The 20,374-nt window shown below is 54.5% G+C and overlaps 1 protein-coding gene across 1 annotated transcript in view; it reads right to left on the reverse strand.

The window, feature by feature from the left end:
* Positions 1-983: 983 nt before the first annotated feature.
* Positions 984-20,374, reverse strand: part of LOC100659866 (serine/threonine-protein kinase WNK2) — a 122,701-nt gene continuing 103,310 nt past the window's right edge. The window contains exons 5-10 of the mRNA XM_064290970.1: positions 18,851-18,939; positions 16,166-16,385; positions 11,417-11,699; positions 7,330-7,514; positions 3,724-3,918; positions 984-1,580 (exon numbers count right to left, since the gene is read on the reverse strand). Of these exons, the coding sequence (XP_064147040.1) occupies positions 984-1,580; positions 3,724-3,918; positions 7,330-7,514; positions 11,417-11,699; positions 16,166-16,385; positions 18,851-18,939 (1,569 nt within the window). The remainder of the gene's footprint in view (positions 1,581-3,723; positions 3,919-7,329; positions 7,515-11,416; positions 11,700-16,165; positions 16,386-18,850; positions 18,940-20,374) is intronic.

Consider the following 20,374-nt stretch of genomic DNA (forward strand, 5'->3'; position numbering starts at 1 on the left):
CCAGGGACCCCACCCTGGAGGCAGGACACTGTAAATGCAGCCCCCACTGCAGTGTGCTACATGCTCACTGCCCAGCACACAGTAGGAACACGGCCTGCTGCCACGTGCCAGCACGCTCACTGCCTAGCACACAGTGCGAACTTGGGCCTGCCGCCATATGCCAGCATGCTCCTTCACTGTAAACTGGCAAGGGCCGCAGGCTGGCTCCACCGACACCCCAGGCCACTGTACCTCTTACTTCTACCACACCTGTCCTTCTCACCAGCAGCCCCAGCTCTGTGCAGTTCACACTAGCCAGATCTCCTTAGCTTCTAAGAGGGGAAGACTCCTGCTTGCCCCCCTGCAAAAAAACCAAAACCAAACCCAGTGCCGTCGAGTTGATTCCGACTCATAGCAACCCTACAGGACACAGTAGAACTGCCCCATAGAGTTTCCAAGGAGCTCCTGGCAGATTCAAACTGCTGACCCTTTGGTTAGCAGCCATAGCACTTAACCACTATGCCACCGGGGTTTCCCCTGTCTGCCCACTGGGTGATAATTTCTGAAAAGGTGCTTTGGAAGGAAGAGTCACCATCAGCACCCCTGCCTCCCAGGAGCAGCTTAGAGCAGGTGGCACTGAGGCTGTGGGGCCTGGGTTACATGTTCTCGCCCTCCAACCTGGATGAGGAAAGGTACCACTGATGCCAGGTGCAGCCCTGGAACCCTCCACCAGCCAGCAGTGGCTACTGACTCTTGGTAAGGGCTCGTTAGTGGGCACCTATTTGCCACTCCCCACATCTCTGATCCTCCTGACACATGCTGAAAAGTGGAAGGAGCTTTTACTGGCTTCAGCCTCCTTCTCCAACACATCTCTGTGGCAGTGCCTCCTCTCAGCCCTTCCCTGTCTGTCCTTGGCCAGATGAAGGGCAAAGGGCTTAAAGAAGGGAGGGAGAAGAGGCCCCTGTGGGTGCTAAGGAAGCCTCCCAGCCCCTGGAGGGCAGTGCTCAGGGCTTAATTACCTGGGTCCCTGCCCCAGCAGCCGGAGCAGCCTGCTCGGAGAGATGGCGGATGCTTGGCTGGGGGGGCTGAGGAAGCGTGGGCAGCTGTGTCTGGGGTGGTGCGGGCTGCAGCTGCTGAGGGACCACCTGCAGGTTTTGAGCATGATGGGGAGAAGGGGGCACTTCGCTCGGCACGACATGCGAGAAGGCAGCTGGGTAGACGGGCTGTGGGGGCAGCTGGGCGGGTAGCTGGGCCACAGCAGGGTGGATGGACACGGCGGCCACGCCCTGTGGGGCCACGGTCAGCAGGGGTATGGTGGTAGTGGTACCTGGTACGTTTGGCACAATGGTCCGGCAGGGCACTGCCAGAGGGGTCAGGGGGGCGTGGGGCAGCTTGACCCCCTGCAAAGGCAGGGCTGGAGAGGTGGGCAAGGGCGTAGGGGGGTTAAGGGGGAGGCTTGGCAAAATTACGGCCGGAGAGAAATACTGAGGTGGCGGCGGCACAGGTGGCAGGCTGGCGGCCGGTAAGTCAGGGAGGGCTGGAGGGAGGCTGTCAGCCCCTGCCAGGGGGGTGACAGGAGGGATGACGGGAAACTGAGGCATCTGAAAGAGACACAAGAGCAGATCATCACACTTGGTCACGGGCTACCACGGAGGCCACCACACCAAGCCCGCTGCACCTGTGGATTAGCGACTTCCCAGTTAGCTTTACAACAGCAATAAAAGACTGCGACAATGCGGGGAGGAGCCCAGATGTTTGCCGCTGCAATGCTTTGTGTCCTGCTGGAGGAAGGAGCCCAAACATAAACACACCCCTTAAAGGGAAATGCGAATGTAGGAAACTAGTCCAATTAAAAAGGAAAGTCAGAGGCTTCCAGCCGCACAGAATGCAGGAGGGACCTGCTGGGCAGTCCCCGTGGCCTCACTGTGGGGCCTCTCACTTCACCCTGGCAAGACAGGCCACGTGGGGGCTTTGTCCTGAGGTGCTCAGGGGCAGTCAGACACCAGGGTCATATCAGCAGCCACGGGTTCAGATGCCTTCTCGTGCAGGACAGGCAGGGCTGTAAGAGCCACTAGACTGGCTCCAAACAGCTGGAACCACCTCAGCCTCATGTCCCCCAACCTATATAAACTCAAATGGAAACCAAATTATTTGGCGGTCTCTGGTGAAAGCATACCTTTGAGCACCCCTTTTCTGGCTGGGCTGATCCCCATGTAGCTCCTGAATGGGGAGAGGGCAGGTTCATGCTGGCAGGCGTGCACATCTCAGCCAGATGAGACCCCCACTCCCACCAGCGGGGACGCCCAACCTCCCATGTGTGTATCTTCTCAGCTATCTCTACATACCTTTGAGAAACCGGACATTTGACCACATGGGTTTCGCACTTCAAACTTTTTAGTAGGTTCTCTGACAGTTCTCTCTTTAAAACAATGATTTTCTGGTGGAATGCACAAGGATGTCATGTAACCTACACCTCCATGCAATTACAAGGCAGTGAAAACACACCAGGACAGCTCCAGTCTGGGTGAAAAGCACCCCAAACAGCAAGCCCACTGATTAGCAAGACCACTACCGGACAGCTAAACCACCTCTCACTTGGTGTGAGCATGGACGCAGCCCCCGGCGACGCAGGGCAACTCTTACAAAAGACCCTTCTAAGCGCTGCTGTCAATCACGGGAACTCAAGCTTGCCTTACGGGAAATCCCGCCTGCAGAATGAGGAAGCACTTGCTGTCCTACCACTGCTGAGCAAAACTGAAACTGGGGTACATGAGGGGAGCTCACCCACAGCCTCGAATGTCTATGAAACGTCTGCACTGACACTCGTCAGATAGGGAGAGGCTCCCACACCAATTACATCGCTTCAGTTACATGCCATCAGATATTGCTAGCATGGCCAGTGTTTCCCCACAGAGAAAATGTTAGACTGCTTTTGCAACTTGAACCTAACGACCTGGTGACCAGTCTTCCCTGTGGTCAGCGATGCTGCTCAGTTTACTATCTGACCTCCAAAGGAAGACACTCAACAAGGACTTGGGTTTCTCCTATCAATCGAGTTCTGCAGCATGAACACGCCATTTTAGGCCCACTTTTTGCACAAGCTCAGTATTTCTGCAGCTGATCTTGGCAATAGACTAAACCTACTCCATACTAGATGCTCCTGGGTCAGATGCCCATGGTGTCTTTCAAAGCCCTGATGATGGGCATGTTGCCAGCCGGGCACGGCAGGCAGGGGACTGGCTGCTGGGTCTTTGCTCTCCCATCACTAGAGATCTCCAACACAGGGACTTCCTCTCCCTGAGGACGCCAGGGCATCCAGAACCCAGCCCACCCCTCACAGCCCAGAAAGGCAATGCAGCCTAGAAGGAAGGTCAGACGATGATCCGCCCATGTGGGAAAGAAGTGGGGACAGAGGAGAGAATGGAAACAGCCCAGCAGAGGGGAACACTCCTCGACGTTCTGGTGTGCACAGGTGGTGGGTGGGAGGGCGGAAGGCAGGGCTGTCTTTGTGGGAAGAAGGACAGGTGTCGACTGGATGGTGCGGGTCAGGAAGTCAGGCACAATGTCCTGGGACATGCCACAGTGCATGGCCCCATGCTGCAGAGCCCCACCCCGCAGCCCTAGGCCAGACTGCCCAGGTTTCCACGTACAGACACTGAGCAGGCCTCCGTGGCACACCAGCCTGGGCACAGCACACTCCTCAGCCAGACGGCAGAGCAACTGGGGACAGAGGTGCATGAGTACCTGAGAAACTGGAACTTGAGCAAGTGGTGGGAAGGGCACCTGCGGCATCTGGAGGGGCTTCAGTGGTGCAGGGGCCACCACCTGAGCAGCTGGAGGCAGGTACGGAGGCAGGTGCGGGGGCACCGGCTGAAGTGGGCCCAGGGGCTGTGGGGCCAGGACTGGCTGCAGGGGTGCTGGCTGGGCCAGTGGTGGAGGCTGGTGGGAGAACAGTGCATATTTTAGGCCTGCCATTACTGGGTATTCTGCCAAGATAGGGAGGGTATGCGCTCCACCTGTGCAACCCAGCAAACAGTGAAAACACACCACACAGGCCTATCACCAAGCAGACTCAAGACAGCCTGGAGCCAGGGACATGGTCAATTCTCTACAACCTTCTAAACAGTGAAGTGGTGTGGGGAGCACCCACCGCACGGCCCCTGAGGCCCAAGCCCAGGCCCCAGGCCAGGGCAGATGACAGGAGCGGGCTGGTGGGGAGAAGAAAGGACACAGGGAGAGGGATTCATGGGGTGGGAAGTTTGGGGGATGTAGTACCTCCTCATACTTGTCTATCAGCTCTTTTTCTCTGACTCAAAAGACCCTGTCACCTCTCCCCAAGACTCCTGACCCCCTCCTGACACAAGCTGCCCCCCGGTTACGTACACTTAGAGAGGCTTCTGTAGGTAGTGACCACACAGAGTGCCCATCCACCTCTGCCCGTCTAGTCACATGCTAAAGACAGCAGTGCACACTGGCTAGACAACCCTGCCCTCAACAATGGTGTGAGACCACCCCAGCCCAAGAAGGCTATCAGGCAGTCGGTCCCGAAAAGGGGCAGAGCCCACACTCACCTGCTGGCCGGGGGGTGGTGGCTGTGCCGGGCCCACGGGCATGGGGGCGCTGGGCAGTGGCAGCAGGGGTGTGAAGCTCACCGCTGGTTCCGGGAAGTGCTGCTGGGAGGGTGGGCCAGTGCCCACAGCCAGGCCAGGCTGCAGAGAGGGCCTGCTCAGCACTGCTCTGCAGAGCCCCTGGCCCCGGCCCCGTGCTCCCCAGCCATGGGGACAAAGGGCCTGGTGGGACAGCATACCCCTCACTACCTGTGCCCCAGCACCCCATTAGTGTGACATTCCTCCCAGGGGGTATGACAATGCTGCAGAGCTGCGGGCAGAGCATCCGCTTCCAACAAGGGGTGTCCCACTGCGTCAGCCCGCAGGGGACCATGCAGTCATGGGAGTGGGGAGTTACGGAGACTTTGTTGGGCCAAGGAGAAACACATGTCCTTGCACCGAATGGGAAAAGGGACAATAGAGCATGCCTGCTGTGCAGAGGACTGCAGCTGTACGAGATGTGCGCACGGCCAAGCACACAGAAGGCATGGGGAGGAGCATGCGGGCAGGGCAGTGAGGAGTGGGCTGTGCACACCGGGGGCCTCAGCGAGTGCCCCACCAGGAGCAGGAGGGAGGGCGTGGCCGGAGGCTCAGTGTGAAAACTGAGAAAGAAACGGACACACTGGCATGGGGGCCGGGTACTTGGTGATACTAAGGAAGTGCTGTTGACTTTCCAGGTGTAGTAGTGGTTTAGTTCCCATCGCCTGGGGACACACGCTGATAGGGAAACGTCTTCCTGTCTGGGACTGGCTCAGAATGCGGGAGTAGAAGCAGAGGACACAGAGGAAATACAACTGAACAGGAGCTATGAAGCTGGGTCATGCTCTTCCGTATCTACAATGGGAGTTCTGTCCTGGAAGGTTTTCTGGATGCAGTAAGTGGTGGTACTTCCCACACTGCTATCACTTGTTCATCTTTTGCAGCACAGCCTGGTGACAGCAGCACGGGGTGAAGCAGAAACGGCTGGCGCATGGGGGTCAAGCCTCCGCAAAGCCTTGGGTGGGATGCGCCACGCCCCAGCAGATGTGGCTGACCATCTAGCCTCAAAGTCAGCACCCAGTGCCGTGGGCAAAGCTAGCCCCAGCAGTTCCAGAGCCCATGCGTGGCTCTGGAAGGACTTCTGAGTTCTCTCCAGGACCCCAATGGCTGCCCTCCTCCCCCTTTCAGTGGCCTATCACCACAACAACCGTCCCCCACAGGACAGGCACCACCTGGAGAGGGCAAGAGCTTCCCAGAGCCCCTTCCTGCCCTGGGAACCCCTGCAGATGCTCCCCATAAACAGGCAGGGTACAGGAGGTGGTACCCTGCTCCAAGGCCACATGTAGCATGTCAGGTCCCGTCTCTTCAACCTCCTGGCTCCACTGACCCCCACCCAGAGGACCTGCTAAGGTGGGATGGCACTACGGAAGCCCAGAGGAGTGTCTGCTGCTCTGGCCACAGAGCCCAAGCCCTGGGCTCAGATAGGTGAAAGCAGGCGGATGGCCCTGCTCAGCCCTGGCCTGCGCGATCCTTACAGCCAAGAACAGTCATGTGGGAGAAGCCACTGGCCTTTCCTAAGAGCTCCCTCCGCCCTTTAAACTGTGCCTCAGCTCATTCTGTAACATGAGTAGGGTTGCCAATGCCTGCTGACTCCTGGGGCTCAGTCACCAAAGGCCGGGGAGAGCTGCTGCACCTACCTAAGGGACCTGCCGTACCCAGCAGGCATGAAGCAGAAAGTGCTGTCCAGGCTCAGGACAGCCAGGCCAGGGAAGACCCCCAAGAAGCCCCACAGAGACAGCCCCATCTCACCAACCAAGAATGGCAGGAGGCAGGCAGTGGTGGCCGGCAGGGCTGCAGTGCCCCAGGATCAAGAGAGTGAAACAGTTCACAGCGGTGAAGGGCACGCATGAGAAGCAGAGGAACAGGAAGGCCTCTAGGGGTAGCTGGTGGGGACGGAATCTGCACTGCGGCCCCTAAAACCTCCTCTGGGCCTGGGTGGGTGATACCTAAGTCACTCTGAGGATTTCCTCAGCTCTGGGGCTGAGCGCTCTGTGGACTGCGAAGTGAGTCTTACTTTCTTTAAAGTTAAAAAATCAAAATAGAAAAATAAATGCCACCCCCTTCATTCAGCAGTTTCCACTTTTACCTACTACACTTAGTCTTTTCCCACATCCTGCAAACTATCCCACAGATGCGATCGCAGCATGAGGCGCTTCCGCCCTGCACCTCCACCGCCCTCCCAGGAGGCCTTCCCTGCGTCTCTGCCGTGTCCATGCTGTCTCACCAGCTGCACAGTGTCCAACGGAGAGGAGCTAAGAGCTACTCTACAGCTCCTGAGCTGGACCTCAGACTGAACCTAATGCCTCACTGTCATAAGTAACACTTTCTTGCCTTCCTTTGAGTGGTTTGAGGTCGCTTCTCAGGCACAGACTCATTGGGTCAGAAGGCAGGCGAGTTATGGCTCCTGTTAAGTGTCGCCAACCAGCTCTCATGACTCACTTGCCCCCAGTTGGGACCACAACATCACAAGCCTGCATATACCTGAGACGTGTATTTTGACACTGTACTTCTTACCCATCAGGGCTCTGGGGCACTTGAGTACTTGCAGGCTACTTCAGTTTGCTGATGTCTAGTGGCCAGCAAAGATGGGTCTTCCCCGTGTCTTCTGCCTCTGTTTCTCTCCCTGTGGGAGCTGCTGACCTTGAACACAGGCCAGCAAACCTTGCCCCAGGCACAGTGAACAGGACAGGGTAGGTGGACTCACCGTGGCGGGCTGCTGGTAGGCGCCCAGGGCGGGCAGGCTGCTGGGCAGGCCGGGCCCCTCACTCACCGGGGGGCTGTAGACACAGGGCAGGGCATCTGGGAGGGAGCTGTACACCACGCTTTGCTGGCTGCTCTGGGAGTCTGAGTACACGGTGGAGCCCTGGCCGCTGTCAAAGGTGCTGTCCGCTGTGGAGGGCAGAAGGCACAGCTCGGGGCCCTCCCAACATTACCCCGCTGGGACCCTCTCAACATCACCCCTGGGGAGGGCAGAAGGCACAGCTCGGGGCCCTCCCAACATGACCCTACTGGGGAGGCCAGAAGGCACGGCTGGGACCCTCCCAATATCACCCTGCTGGGGAGGGCGGAAGAAGACACAGCTCGGGAACCTCCCAACATCACCCTGCTGGGACCATCCCAACATCACCCCTGTGGAGGCCAGAAGGCACGGCTGAGATCCTCCCAACGTCACCCTGCTAGGGAGGTCAGGAGAAGGCACAGCTCGGGGCCCTGCCAACATCACCCCACCGCAGGTTTACACAGCAGTGCCACACAAGTGTGAAAAATGGAAATACTGGCCCAACTCAGCTCATCTGTGCATTTTTTCCCATAAAAGGAAGACGGAGTTTTGTTTCCAGATGACATAAACAATATACACATGTTGTTCTAAACAATCAACTAACACAGAGCAGGTGCGGGGGCTGCAACTGCACTCCGCAGAGGTGACCTCCCACACGGGGAAGACCCCGCAGGCCTCCTCTGATGTAGCCCGGCTCCCAGGATGTCTACCTCCCCCTGGATGCCCCCATGGGGCAGGAACAACATCTCCATCACGACTGACCTGCATTCTCAGAAAGGCTGGTCTAGCTTTGAAGGGGAGCACTAAAGGGGCTGATGAAATAAAAACTTTTCACCTACATTTTATAGTTGGGGGGAAGGGTCTCAGCACTCTCACCGTTGTCACCAAATGTGGCAAAGAGCATGAGGTTGGAAGACCCCGGTCCAAATCCTGGCCCCTGGTGGCCACAGGACCTTGGCTGGCTTGGATTGAGCATGGATAGGCGGGGTCACTGCCCCATGGAGAGGGTGTGAGAGCAAAACAAGGCCGTTCTGCGTGCAGGGACCTCAGGGGCCAGAGACGAGCACCAGGCTTCCACAGCCCAGCAGGGTGGGGGTGCCCAGCTGTGCAGGGACCTCGGGGACCAGAGTCGGGCACCAGGCTCCCACAGCCCAACGGGGTGGAAGGGCACAGCTGCGCGGGGACCTCGGGGGCCAGAGCCAGGCACCACGCTTTCACAGCCCAAGGCAGCTTGCTCCCCATGTCTTGAGCCTTCATTAGCCTAGTGAGGTGGACACAGAGGCACACATAGAGAGTACCCTTCCACAGAGGATGGGCTTGTTCCTTGTGATGTGCTTGGGAAAACTGCTCACCCCTCAACTACACATGCCAGAGAAGATGGGAAAACACCTGTTTATAACTGCATTTTTGTTTCATTCTTTCCAGATTCCAAAACCTACACAAACATTAGGATTTGCTATTAAGAATACCAAAACCTGTTGCTGTTGAATTGAATTACGTCCCCCAAAATATGTGTCAACTTGGTTAGGCCATGATTCCCAGTATTGTGTGGTTGTCCTCCATTTCGTGACTGATGTAATTTTCCTGTGTGTTGTAAACCCTAACCTCTGCCTGTGGTTAACAAGGCAAGATTAGATTATGTTAAAGAGGATTAGGGTGGAATGTACCACCCTTACTCAGGTCACATCCCTGATTCAATGTAAAGGGAGTTTCCCTGGGGTGTGGCCTGCACCACTGTTTATCTTACAAGAGATAGAAGGAAAGGGAAGCCAGCACAGAGTCGGGGACCTCATACCACCAAGAAAAGAGTCAGGAGAACAGCATGTCCTTTGAATCCAGGGTCCCTGTACTAAGAAGGTTCTCGACTAGGAGAAGATTGATGACAAGGATCTTTCTCCAAAGTCAACAGAGACAGAAAGCCTTTCCCTGGAGCTACTGCCCTGAATTGGGACTTGTAGCCTACTAGACTAGACTGTGAGAGAACACACTTCTGTTTATTGAAGCCATCCACTTTGGTATTTCTGTTACAGTAGCACTAGACAACTGAGACAGAATTTGGTACTGGGAGTGACTCATATCAACCCTATGGGACAGAGAAGAACTGCCCCATAGGATTTCCAAGGAGTGGCTGGTGGGTTTGAACTGCCGACCTTTTGGTTAGCAGCCAAGCTCTTAAACACTACGCCACAAGAGCTCCTAAGAATACCAAGCTGCTTCCAAGACGGACCATATTTCAGATGTCAACATGGTAACCATCTATAAAAAAAAAGGGGGGGGGGGGCGGGAATCCTGTTGCCTTTCCATTAAAATAATTTTCCCCCAGTGATTAGAACTCACTTTAACCAAGAAGACCTGAGAAATGCAGAGGGGTAATTGTGCAGGACCAATCAGACTCTGGTTTTAATGAGCTGACCAGTATCACTCAACGGAGGGATGGGTAAGGGAGAGGGTCATTTTAATTTTTATAAAGTGAATAGAGACATTACTGATGTAATTAAAAATTATTTTTAACAATCCATTGAAAAAATTGTGCTATCCCAGTCAGCAGGTGTCCAATGGAGCACAGCAGAAGACGGTGTGTTGCGCTGGGGTGTGGCAACAGAGCCGTCAGTGGAAAAGCGACAGCGGAGGTCACAACAAAAGATGCACTTGTTGTATCTTAGACATGTAAGTACGCATCTGTTTGTCAGTCCTGTAATAGAGACAAGCCTCTTTCTTTGACTGTGCATCTGCAGGCTGGTGTTCCCTAAGTTCGCCCCTATAAGGTACACCATGGTTCTTCCACTGGAATAGTAAGTACACCACCAGGAAAAAGGAAGACGGTCTCCATGTTCTGATGTGCAGCAATCACAAGCAGATGCAGAGAGAATGTATCATGAACTCTCATTTGTGTAATGAAGGCAAAAAGAGGTGTGCCTGTGCGTGTGTGTGGCGTGCATGTGCGTATGGTGTATGTGCAAACATACATGTATGGTGTGTGAGCACATGTATGTGGTGTACATGAGCACGCATGTGTGTGAGCGTGTGTGTACGAGTGTGTGGTGTGTGTGAGCATGTGTGTGTACGTGCATGTGTGTGGTGTGTGTGTGTGGTAGGCTATCTCTGGGAGGGCATTTTAGAAACTGGTAATACCAGTTGCCTCTAGGGAGAAAAATTAAGTGAATTTTTATCATATGCCCTTCAGACTTTGAATTTTATACCATGTATATGATCTGAGAGGTTTGGCCACTAGGACTAACGTAACATAGAGGAAGGATGCCCTGGAGGCAAATGCCACCGCCAAGAGCAGCCGACCTGCTCCTCCCACTGACGGCTGCATCGAGGATGAAACGGATGCCCCCAAGTGCTGCTATGCCATATTGAACTCTGTGCCCCTGTGGCCCCCTCCCCCAGCCTGCAAGGCAGGGATGATTAGCATCCCTTGAGGACAAGTCCACAGGGAGGAAGGGATGGATCAGACTGTCCTGTCAGGACACAGGAGGTTTGCACCTGCCCACATGCTGGGCCCCGCACCCTGGTGGGCCTCTGGCCATCTGTCCTGAGAAGCTGGACTTAGGTGGGCCTTACACTTCACTGGTCACACTGTGACATCGAAGGACACTGCCCGACTCCGTAGGGGCTGGACACTGGGCCCCACACTGGCCAGAACCCATGTGCGGAGGAACTAGGCTTCATAGCCTGCTTGGTGCCTGTCCCACCAGCCCCACCATCCTCAGATGCCCAAGGCAGACCTTGGCCCTGGGATGATGATGGGAGAGGGAGCTCCGCAAGATGCGGGAGGCCCCCCAGAGCTTACTAGGGATGCCCACAGCCCAGACTTTATGCAACTCCATGGAGACTCAACCATTGTGCTTCAAAGCACACTGCTGATCATCCTCCCCAGAGAGCACCTCAGCACAGCACAGCAAGAGGACTCAACTTTTCTTTACCAAACAGCTGCTTGTTAAAGGCCCGAAGCAGCCCCCACAGTGCAGGCCCCGAGCCCGGCTAGCCTGCTGCAGGGCAGACTCACATGCAAGGGACGTGGCGCTCGCAGGGAGCTTGGGTGGGAAGAAGTGCTGGTCGGCCTCAGGCTCCTCGGGCTCTGGACGCCCGCCCTGTGTGTGGTACGTCACCTGGACCTGCAGTGGCACCTGGGAGCCCCTGGTCTTGTCGGGGCTCTCGGTGGCCTGCACCTCCGAGGACTGCAGGGCGGGCCAGATCCTCTCCCGCCGCCACTTGATCAGTGCCACCCGGTCCCGGATCGATTTCGCCACGATCTTCACATCACTCTCATGGAAGAATCCTGATTCAATCTGCAAAGGGGCCACCAGGCTGGTTAGCAACACAGGAACCACAGGGCCCACCCTTGCCCCCGCATCCCACGTCAGGGTGCCCAGCCCTGCTTTCTGCACAGTGGCTCTTGCTCAAGGGGCTCTGCTCTGAAGTTCCTCCTGGAGAGGCCTCCCCATCTAATGTTGTGTTGTTGTTCTTTACCTGGACACAAGTGTCCATACAAATATAAACAAACAAAAAAAAAAAACGGAAAATTTGATGAAAAATGGGACATTTACACACGTCTAAATGTGCCTCCCCCACAAAATACTTATTCATTGCAAAGGGGAAAGAGTGACTTCACAGTGGAGAGGGTGGTAGACACCACCTCAACCAGGAGGTCACAGGGAGCACCCTTAGCAGTAGGACAGACGGATACTAAGTGTCACCAGGCAGGATGCACTGAGGACCAGCCCCACTCCTGGGGAATTCCTGCCAGAGACACCACACCTGAGTGCAGTCAGGAAGCAACAGAGAGAAAGGTAACCTGGGAGAGAGTGCACAGTGACTGTGCTCTCCAGGGTGTCATCATGGAAATCAGAGAGTAAAGAGACACAACTAAAACACAGGACGTCATTCTGAGCTACTGAATCGGCGCTACTGGGACAGCTGGCAAGATCTGGCTGGGGTCTGAGGAAAGCGGGCAGCGAGGGCCTCTGCTGACTTCCTGATGCTGACTGCCGGTGGTGAAGTAGGATAACCTGCTCGTCTGTAGAAACCAGACGCTAATGCAGACGTTGGGAGGATGGGATATTGGGGTCCACAATTTATTTCTAAAAGATGCCAGCCCTTTGTAGTGCATTTGCAACTTTTCTGTATGTTTCTGATTATTTCCAAAAAAGATTTACTGAAAAGAAAATCCTGCCATCAACAGATGAATGGATAAACAAAGCGCGGTCCATTCATACAATGGAATAATACTCAGCCATACAGAGAAAAGAAGTCTTGCTGCGTGCTACCTCATGGATGAACCATGAAAACATGCTGAGTGAAGTCAGTCAGTCACAAAAGCACCAATACTGTACGATCCCATTTATGTGAAGTATCTAGAATAGGCAAATGCATCAAGACCGAAGTTTATTAGTAGTTACTGTGGATGAGTGGGAGAAGAAAAGGGGGGGCCTATAGCTTCAGGGGTGCTGAGTTTCTGCCTGAGCTGATTGAGAGCTTCTGGGAATGGATAGAGGTGGTGGCTGCATAGAACGGTGAATGTGAGTAATGTCAATGAACTGTGCACTTAAAATGGTTACAATGGCACGTTTTTAAATATACATTTTACCACAACAAAATAAAAGAAGGAAGAGATCTCTGATTGACAGCACAGGCCCTAAGGAAATCTGCTGAAATGTGATTGATGCCACACCCCTGCCCCTCTGCCCTGCTCCCCCCAGCCCCCCGCCCCACGCCCAACAGCAGACAGGTGTGAGCAGAGGCTGCCCACAGCCCAGACCCCAGAGGGGTGGCTGAAGGCCAACAGGTCCTGCTGACAGGGTCCGCCAGCCCCCTCCCAGTCAGAAACCCCACCTTCCACGTGTGGGGAGGAGCCTGCCCACAGGCTCTGAGAGGCAGGAGTGGGCTTCTTCTCCAGCTCCAGGCCTGGGACCCTGGCCACAGGGGGCAGCGATGGGACAGGGGGCTCTCCTCACACACAGGGCTGGGGTGCAGCCCCACTCCACAGTTTGTCACTGATCCTGGCACTGCCCAGGTATGCCCATGGGGCCCCTAGTCCTACTCAGCATGCGTACACAGCCTTCCATGTCACACAATCCTAGCAGGGCCTGGCAAGAAAGCCCTTGCCCTGGTTGACACCACTGGTCAGCAAGTAAACACCAACTGCCCACATGGTCACCCACCCAGGACGCTCACCCCGCCCAACCCCAGACACCTCGCTGGCTTGCAGTGACACAACCACAGATGGCAAGGAGGACATCTAGGCCTCTCACAAACCCTGGCCTCCCATTTCTATTTCCTGCCGGGCTCCACAGCCATGGCCTATTTTTCCTTCTGTCTCTCTTCAAAGCCACCCCCACTATTCCTCACCAGGGCACTTTCTGCTGTTTCCTGGATGCTGAAGGATTTAGCCACCTTGCAGGCCTCCTCCCTGCGTCTTGATTATATGGAGGCATAAGGTGGAATGGTCATGTGCTCCATCCTCCATGATGGCTGCTCCCTGGCTGTGTGTACCCCCTACTCCCCCAGGGTGTCTGAGGCCAGTATCCTGGGGGACCCCCTAACTCTCCACATGCCTGCTCCCTGCCTGCTGTGGGACTGTCTGGGAGATGACTTTTGGGGGGCAGTAAGAAAGCTGCCCTACAGGCATTCTCTGCAAATCTTCAGATAACCTTAAGAGGGAGGTCTCACTGGGATTCCAGAATGTCTCTGGCACCCAACACTTGCTAGTCTGTTTTCATCAACAGAAAGCAGGCCTCAGGCCAACATCAGAGCCTGCTGGATGTGCCAGGGCTGTGGGAACATGGCTTTGCTCCGGCTGCTTCACTTTGTAAAGTCGTCTTCCACTACGACAGCTGGTACGGGTGCTGCATTTGCAGTCACTTCCTTTTTAAATAACGTTTTAAAGTATGCTTGTTGTCTTCAAACCAACAAGGAAAAGCTAAGGAGTAAGCTAGCACTTTAATGTTCTGAAGCAGCACAGATCAAGCCTTACCTGGACTGGGGGTGGCTCAGGAGCTCAGGGGAGGCCAGGCCAAGGACAGACTAGTATCAGGACCTGGGGAGGCAGCAGGGGCCTATTCGCCTCCACGAAGGCCTATAGATTCTTCCCATGGCCAGCCGCCTCATCCACCTCCAGACAGCTAGTGCGGGGCTCGGGCTCCCTCCAGACACTTAAAAGTTTCCCCAAAGGACTCTCGACACTCCACCAGCATTTCTTAAACCTCAGCACTCACAAACTTCTGCCCTTCCTGCACGCCCCCTGTTGCAGGTGGGGTTGTGCCCCAAAAAGATATATTCAGTCCTTTTACCCTGGTGCCTGTGAATGTGACCTTCTTTGGACATAGGGTCTCTGCAGATGTTATCAGTTAACATGAGGCCATCCTGGAATTGAGGGCCCTAATCTTACGTTATTGGTGCCCTTATAAGAGAGCAGCAGAGGAAGACACAGACACACACATGTGAAGATGAGGGCAAAGACTGGACAGATGCTGCCGCAACCCAAAGCAGGCCTAGGCCCACCAGAGGCTGGAGGAGGCGGGAAAGGATTACCCGCTAGGGCCTTTGGCGGGGCGGGGGCGGGGGGAGGCCTGGCCCTGCTGGCACCTTGATTTTAGACTTTTGGCCTCCAGAACTGTGAGAGAATGAATTTTCGTTGTTCTAAGCCACCCAAGCGTGTGGTAATTTGTTACTGCTGGCCCAGGAAACTGACATCACCTCTATTAATTACTTGGTATTTGTTCTCTAAATTCAGTCCGTTTTTAGACTTACACATAAATGTAACGGAACCTCTATATCGTAACAAGTAGAAAGGGTTCACGGATTCAGAGACCTAATGTCTAGCACTAATTTCAATAGCAAACAAAGCAAATACACAGTTACTGAATTTAAAAATGCACCTGCGTGCCACACAAATTTATCAGGGTCCGGGGCCCACTCAGGACACAGAGCACACTGACCTATTACATGCACGTGCAGCACAGAGAGGGTGCCGACCTGGACAAACCAGGACGCAGGAGCTGGTCAATCACACCCTCCCAGGCCATGTGGTGGCCACCACACAGCGACTCCTGGGGTCACGTGGAGGCTCCCCACTCAACAGGACCAAGGCTTATTCAGGGTTCCTCCAGGCAGGGATCAAGGTCTACCACCACCAGGGCACACACACAGCCACCTCTCCTGCCTCTCCTCCAGGAGGCTGGCCGGATCCCAGGTGTGGTGCCCACCCTCCCCCACTGCCCTTCACCAGGACAGCAGGCCTTTGGGGCAACAGCATGGGGGAGGAGGCGAGGTAGGGAGGGTGAAGATAGGAAAGCCTGGCCCTACCTTGGCCTTTCTCCATGGAAAAGTAAAGTAACAGGGGCCAGAAGTGAAAATGGCCCCAATAATGCCCCCAAAGACAAAACAGAAAGCAACGAACCCCAACTCAAAGCCACCACATGTAAGCCAAGTTAGCAAGAAATCGCTCAAAACACGCAAGACCTTTCCTGATACACTGAAGCTTCTTGTTCACTCTCACTGCCTTCACATATAATCCCTTTACCACAGACACACTCGCTGGTGTGGCCAGCACCAGTCCCCGTCCCTGCCCACCACAAGCTTCCCGCCCAGTGCCCGCAGCTGGCCACCAGCCTGCATTCTTCTCAGGCTGAGAGCTTTCTGGGCAGTGGGGGCATGACTGCTTCCCTTCTAATCTCGCAGAGCACAGCCCACCCACCCTGCCCCGGTTGTTCACCACGTGGCGGGGGCGGGGGGGGAGCAGACAAGTAAGTGTTACCATTTCCTGTGCCACGTCGTCCGGCGTCTCCTTCTCCAGATCAAAGGTGAACTCGATGGCCCCATTGTCCTTGGGTTTCCCCTTCAGCTTCTTGGGGTCTTCTACCCAGAGCCGGAGGGCAATGGTGGACTTGCGGCCGTGGTCCTCCTCCGCCAGCTCCACTCGGACTCCAGTGTCCTCCGCAAAGAAGGCATGGCTCAGGAGGTCCTTGATCTCATACCTGTGGGAGGGGCAGCAGGCTGACCAGGAGGGTCACTGTGTGGGGCCCATACGACCAGATTAGGCCCTCCTGAGCCAGGTTCCTGGGGGCCTGGCGCAGGCATGGAAGAAGGCAGGAAAAAGGCCTGTGGCGTGACAGGGGTTACACGGCCCACGTCACTAGGAAGTTCTCCGCTCGCAGGGCACACCTGGCAGGCCAGGCTCTGCCCTTGAGGGCAGCACAGAGTTCACATGTCCATTCCTTAGCGCCCAGGGGATGAGAGGAAATTACGAAGCAGTGTGGTCTCACTACATAATATTTTAAGGTTTCCTGTTTTCTCCTCATTATAAAAATAAAATGTGCTCATTGTACAAAATCCAATGAATACAGAGAATTTTAAAACGTTAGGCTTCCACGATGCAGCTACAAGCACCACTCATGTGCTGGCGCACCTCACTCATCACGGAGGTCTCTGGCTCTGGGACTACAACACCCTGCCTCCTGGGCTCACCGCCTCACGGCCAGAAGGGACAGGGAGAAGGCTTGGGGTGGCCCCTGCTCCACAGGAGCCGTGACACACTGAGGGAGCCCTCCTTCAGAGGAGCGGCTGGTGAGGCAGACAGGTGGGGCTCTTCCAGCCAGGGTCCCAGGGCGGTGAGTGAGGGAGCAGGTGGGTTCAGAGGTAAGCAAGGCTGAGAACCCACAGGACCAGAGGTCCACCTGAAGGGCTCTGAGCAGGGAACCACCTAGGGGTCAGGCTGCTGCGTGGAGAAGGAACATGCTACGGCAACCACTTCCTGCTCTTTTCTATCGTCTTGCTGTTGCAACACCTGTCCCTAAACACTAGCTTTGCCTTCCCTTTTCTAGAGTTACATATATGTGGACTCATACAGCAGGCGCCATTTGGTGTCTGGCTTCTCCCACTGATCACATCTGTGAGAGTCACCAGGCTGGTGGTGTCCCCACTTCACCCCTTTCACGTTGAGCAGTGCTGCCTCACAGGGCACCCCTGCTGATGAACTTAGGGCCACGTGCACACGGTTCTGTGGGTATGTGCCCAGGAGAGGACCATGGGAGAATGATTTCCAGCACAGATGACAAGCGCCTTCAGTGCTGTTTTCCAAGGAGAAGAGAGCACTGGCTTTGGTGGAGGAGGGAGAGGTAGTACGCCCCTCACAGGGAACTAGGGGCTGACAATGTTTTTCTTGATCAGGTGGTGGTTTCACAGGGTTTGCCTCTGCACTGCTGTTTCTGAACTTTCCTGATGTGAGTTATATTTCACAATCTTCTAGTTTTTTTTTCAAAGATTAAAATGTGATAACCTTCAGGGGCAGGAGAGAAGACATAGAGGTCAGGGCAGAGTCACTGCTGAGACTATGATGGTAGCCATGGGAACAGACAGGGGACAATGCTGGGGGAGAGTGAAAGCAGACGGTGATGTCAGGGGCAAGGGGGGGAGGAGGGAGAGAAAAAAGGGCAAGGAGGCATGGGAAGGGCAGGGGGGATGAGGAGAGGTGTGGAAAGAGTAGAGGAGGAGGTGTGGGGAAGGCAGGGGAGAGGTGAGGAGAGGTGTGGAAGGAGTAGAGGAGGAGGAGTGGGAGGGCAAGGAGGGGTGAGGAGAGGTGTGGAAGGAGTAGAGGAGGAGGCACGGGGAAGGCAGGGGAGGGGTGAGGAGAGGTGTGGAAGGAGTAGAGGAGGAGGTGTGGGGAGGGCAGGAAGGGGTGAGGAGAGGTGTGGAAGAAGTAGAGGAGGAGGCATGGGGAGAGGCAGGCAGAGCAGGAGTAGGCCTAGAGGAGTACAGGGGTAGAAGGAGGCTGATGGGGAAAGAAAAAGTAGGAGGGGGAAGGAGGGCAGAGAGTGGGCGGCAGGTTGCAGAAGCAACCCAGCTCTCTGGCTGACAGTGGGGAAGGAGGTGCCCTGACCTGAGGTGGGGGAACAGGTTCTACTGGCTAGCTCACGGGCACCAACTGGGCATGCTACTTCCGACATGGGTCAAATGGGTATGTAAAATATATAGGCTGGAGTTCAGAAGACAGGTCAGGACTGAAGATGAACCTGGGAGCACCTGACATGGGGCCATTACATCATCTAAGGCCATGGACAAGGATAAGCCCACAGGGGACAATACAGAGAAAATACAGAAGAGGGCAGAGACCCAGGAGCTCAGCCAGCCAAGGCTAGGCAGGGGAGGAGGGGCCTGCCAAGGAGAGAAGAGGCAGAGGGGTGGGGAGCTCAGGACAGCATGCACCAGGAAGGTGAGGAAGTGGGGTGAGGGCTCTCTGAAACCAAGGTGCTGGCCCAGGGCTTGCTGGTGTGCACCCAAGGCCAATCCTCACGGCAGCCCGTCTGCCTGCCGAGACACTGCGTGCTGAAGCTGGTCTTGCCCTCTTTTGAAGTTCTCTTTTTCTGGTCTTCAGTACAGCTCCAAATACCAGTTGAGATAATTCACCTGGAGAAATATCACAGAACCCAACCCTGGGACTCACCTTTCCTCTTTGTTTTTACAGATACACTCCCCAATAATCTCCTTGATCTCAGGATCATGCACTTTCTCAAAGCTGGCTGGCTTGATACCCTGAAACAAGATGAGGGGAATTATGTGACCTAGCATGACACCCAGGATTGGGTGATCCAAGGCATCCCCGCCCCCGCCGCCCAGTGCAGGTAACATCCACTCCCCACCCATGGTGGAACAACTGGACTTAACTCATAATCTACTAGAAAACTGGACAAAACACATAAAACAATGATGTCAGGCATTTAGCAGCAGGAAGTACAAGGTGATGATGTCAGAGAAAGGACACAAAGGAAGCAGACCCTCCCACTGTTCCAGTTTACTGCATGAAGACAGGTTCCAGGCTGTGGGCAGGGAGGGAATCCCTGAGTTGAAGGGATGGAGCTCAGAGTTTTGGGATACTGAGGAGGCTGAGGAGGCAGAGTCCCAGAAAGGAGGGAGCTATGCAGAGAAAGAGCCCCAGACATTTGCATGTGGATCCCCACGAGTCTTTGCTGAGCACAAGGCCACATGGGCAGAGTAAATTCCACAAGGCTGGGCAGAGAATGACTGGGGAGTGGTAGGCAGAACAATTCCCAGAGCTCACATGGGGTGATTACTAGATATGCCAAGAAGTAGGAAAATGTGATCCATAACCTAGCAGAAAAATTCATCAAGAGAAAGAGACCCAGAAATGAGAGAGACACTGGAACTTACGGAAAAGGATTTTAAAAGTTATTATAGCTGGGTAAAGTGTTTAAAGGAAAATGAACTTAATGAGGAACAGAATGGTAGATATAAAGGAACCAAACAACCTAGAGATGATATATACAATATCTGAAATGAAACATCCACTGGAACAGATTAACAGGAAATAAGACATTTCAGGAGAAAACATGAGGCTTATGCTTCGTGTTGTTGCCTAAGTGACAGAAAACATGAATGAACTTGAAGGCACAGTAATAGAATCTATCTGAAATGAAGCACAGAGAGAAAAGGACATGAGGCTCTGTTCAGTTAATCTCACTCTCTGGGATAATATCAAGCGGTCATATATACATACAATATATATAACTGAAATCCTAAGAGGATGCGGCAGTATAGAATAGAAAAATTATTTGAAATAATAATGGCCAAAGGCTTTCAAACTTTGATGAAAACTATACACCCACAGATCCAAGCCCAACACATCCTATGCCAAAAAACCCAAACCCATTGCCACTGAGTCAATTCCAACTCATAGTGACCCCACAGGACAGAGCAGCACTGCCCCACAGGGTTTCAAAGAAGTGGCTGATGGATTCGAACTGCCGACCTTTTGGTTAGTAGCTGTAGCTCTTAACCACTGTGCCACCAGGGCTCCCAATACACCCTAGGCAAGATAATGCTTTCCTGGAATGAGTGTGTGAAACCACTCTGCAAAGCCCCCTGTAAACCCTCCTCGTCCACTGCTTCAAGCTAATAGCCTGGTTTTCCTATTATTGAGTTTTCCTTGAAGAAATAAATTTCTCTGGAA

The sequence above is a fragment of the Loxodonta africana genome, chromosome 9 (genome assembly GCF_030014295.1).
Source record: "Loxodonta africana isolate mLoxAfr1 chromosome 9, mLoxAfr1.hap2, whole genome shotgun sequence".
Classification (NCBI taxonomy): Eukaryota; Metazoa; Chordata; class Mammalia; order Proboscidea; family Elephantidae; genus Loxodonta; species Loxodonta africana.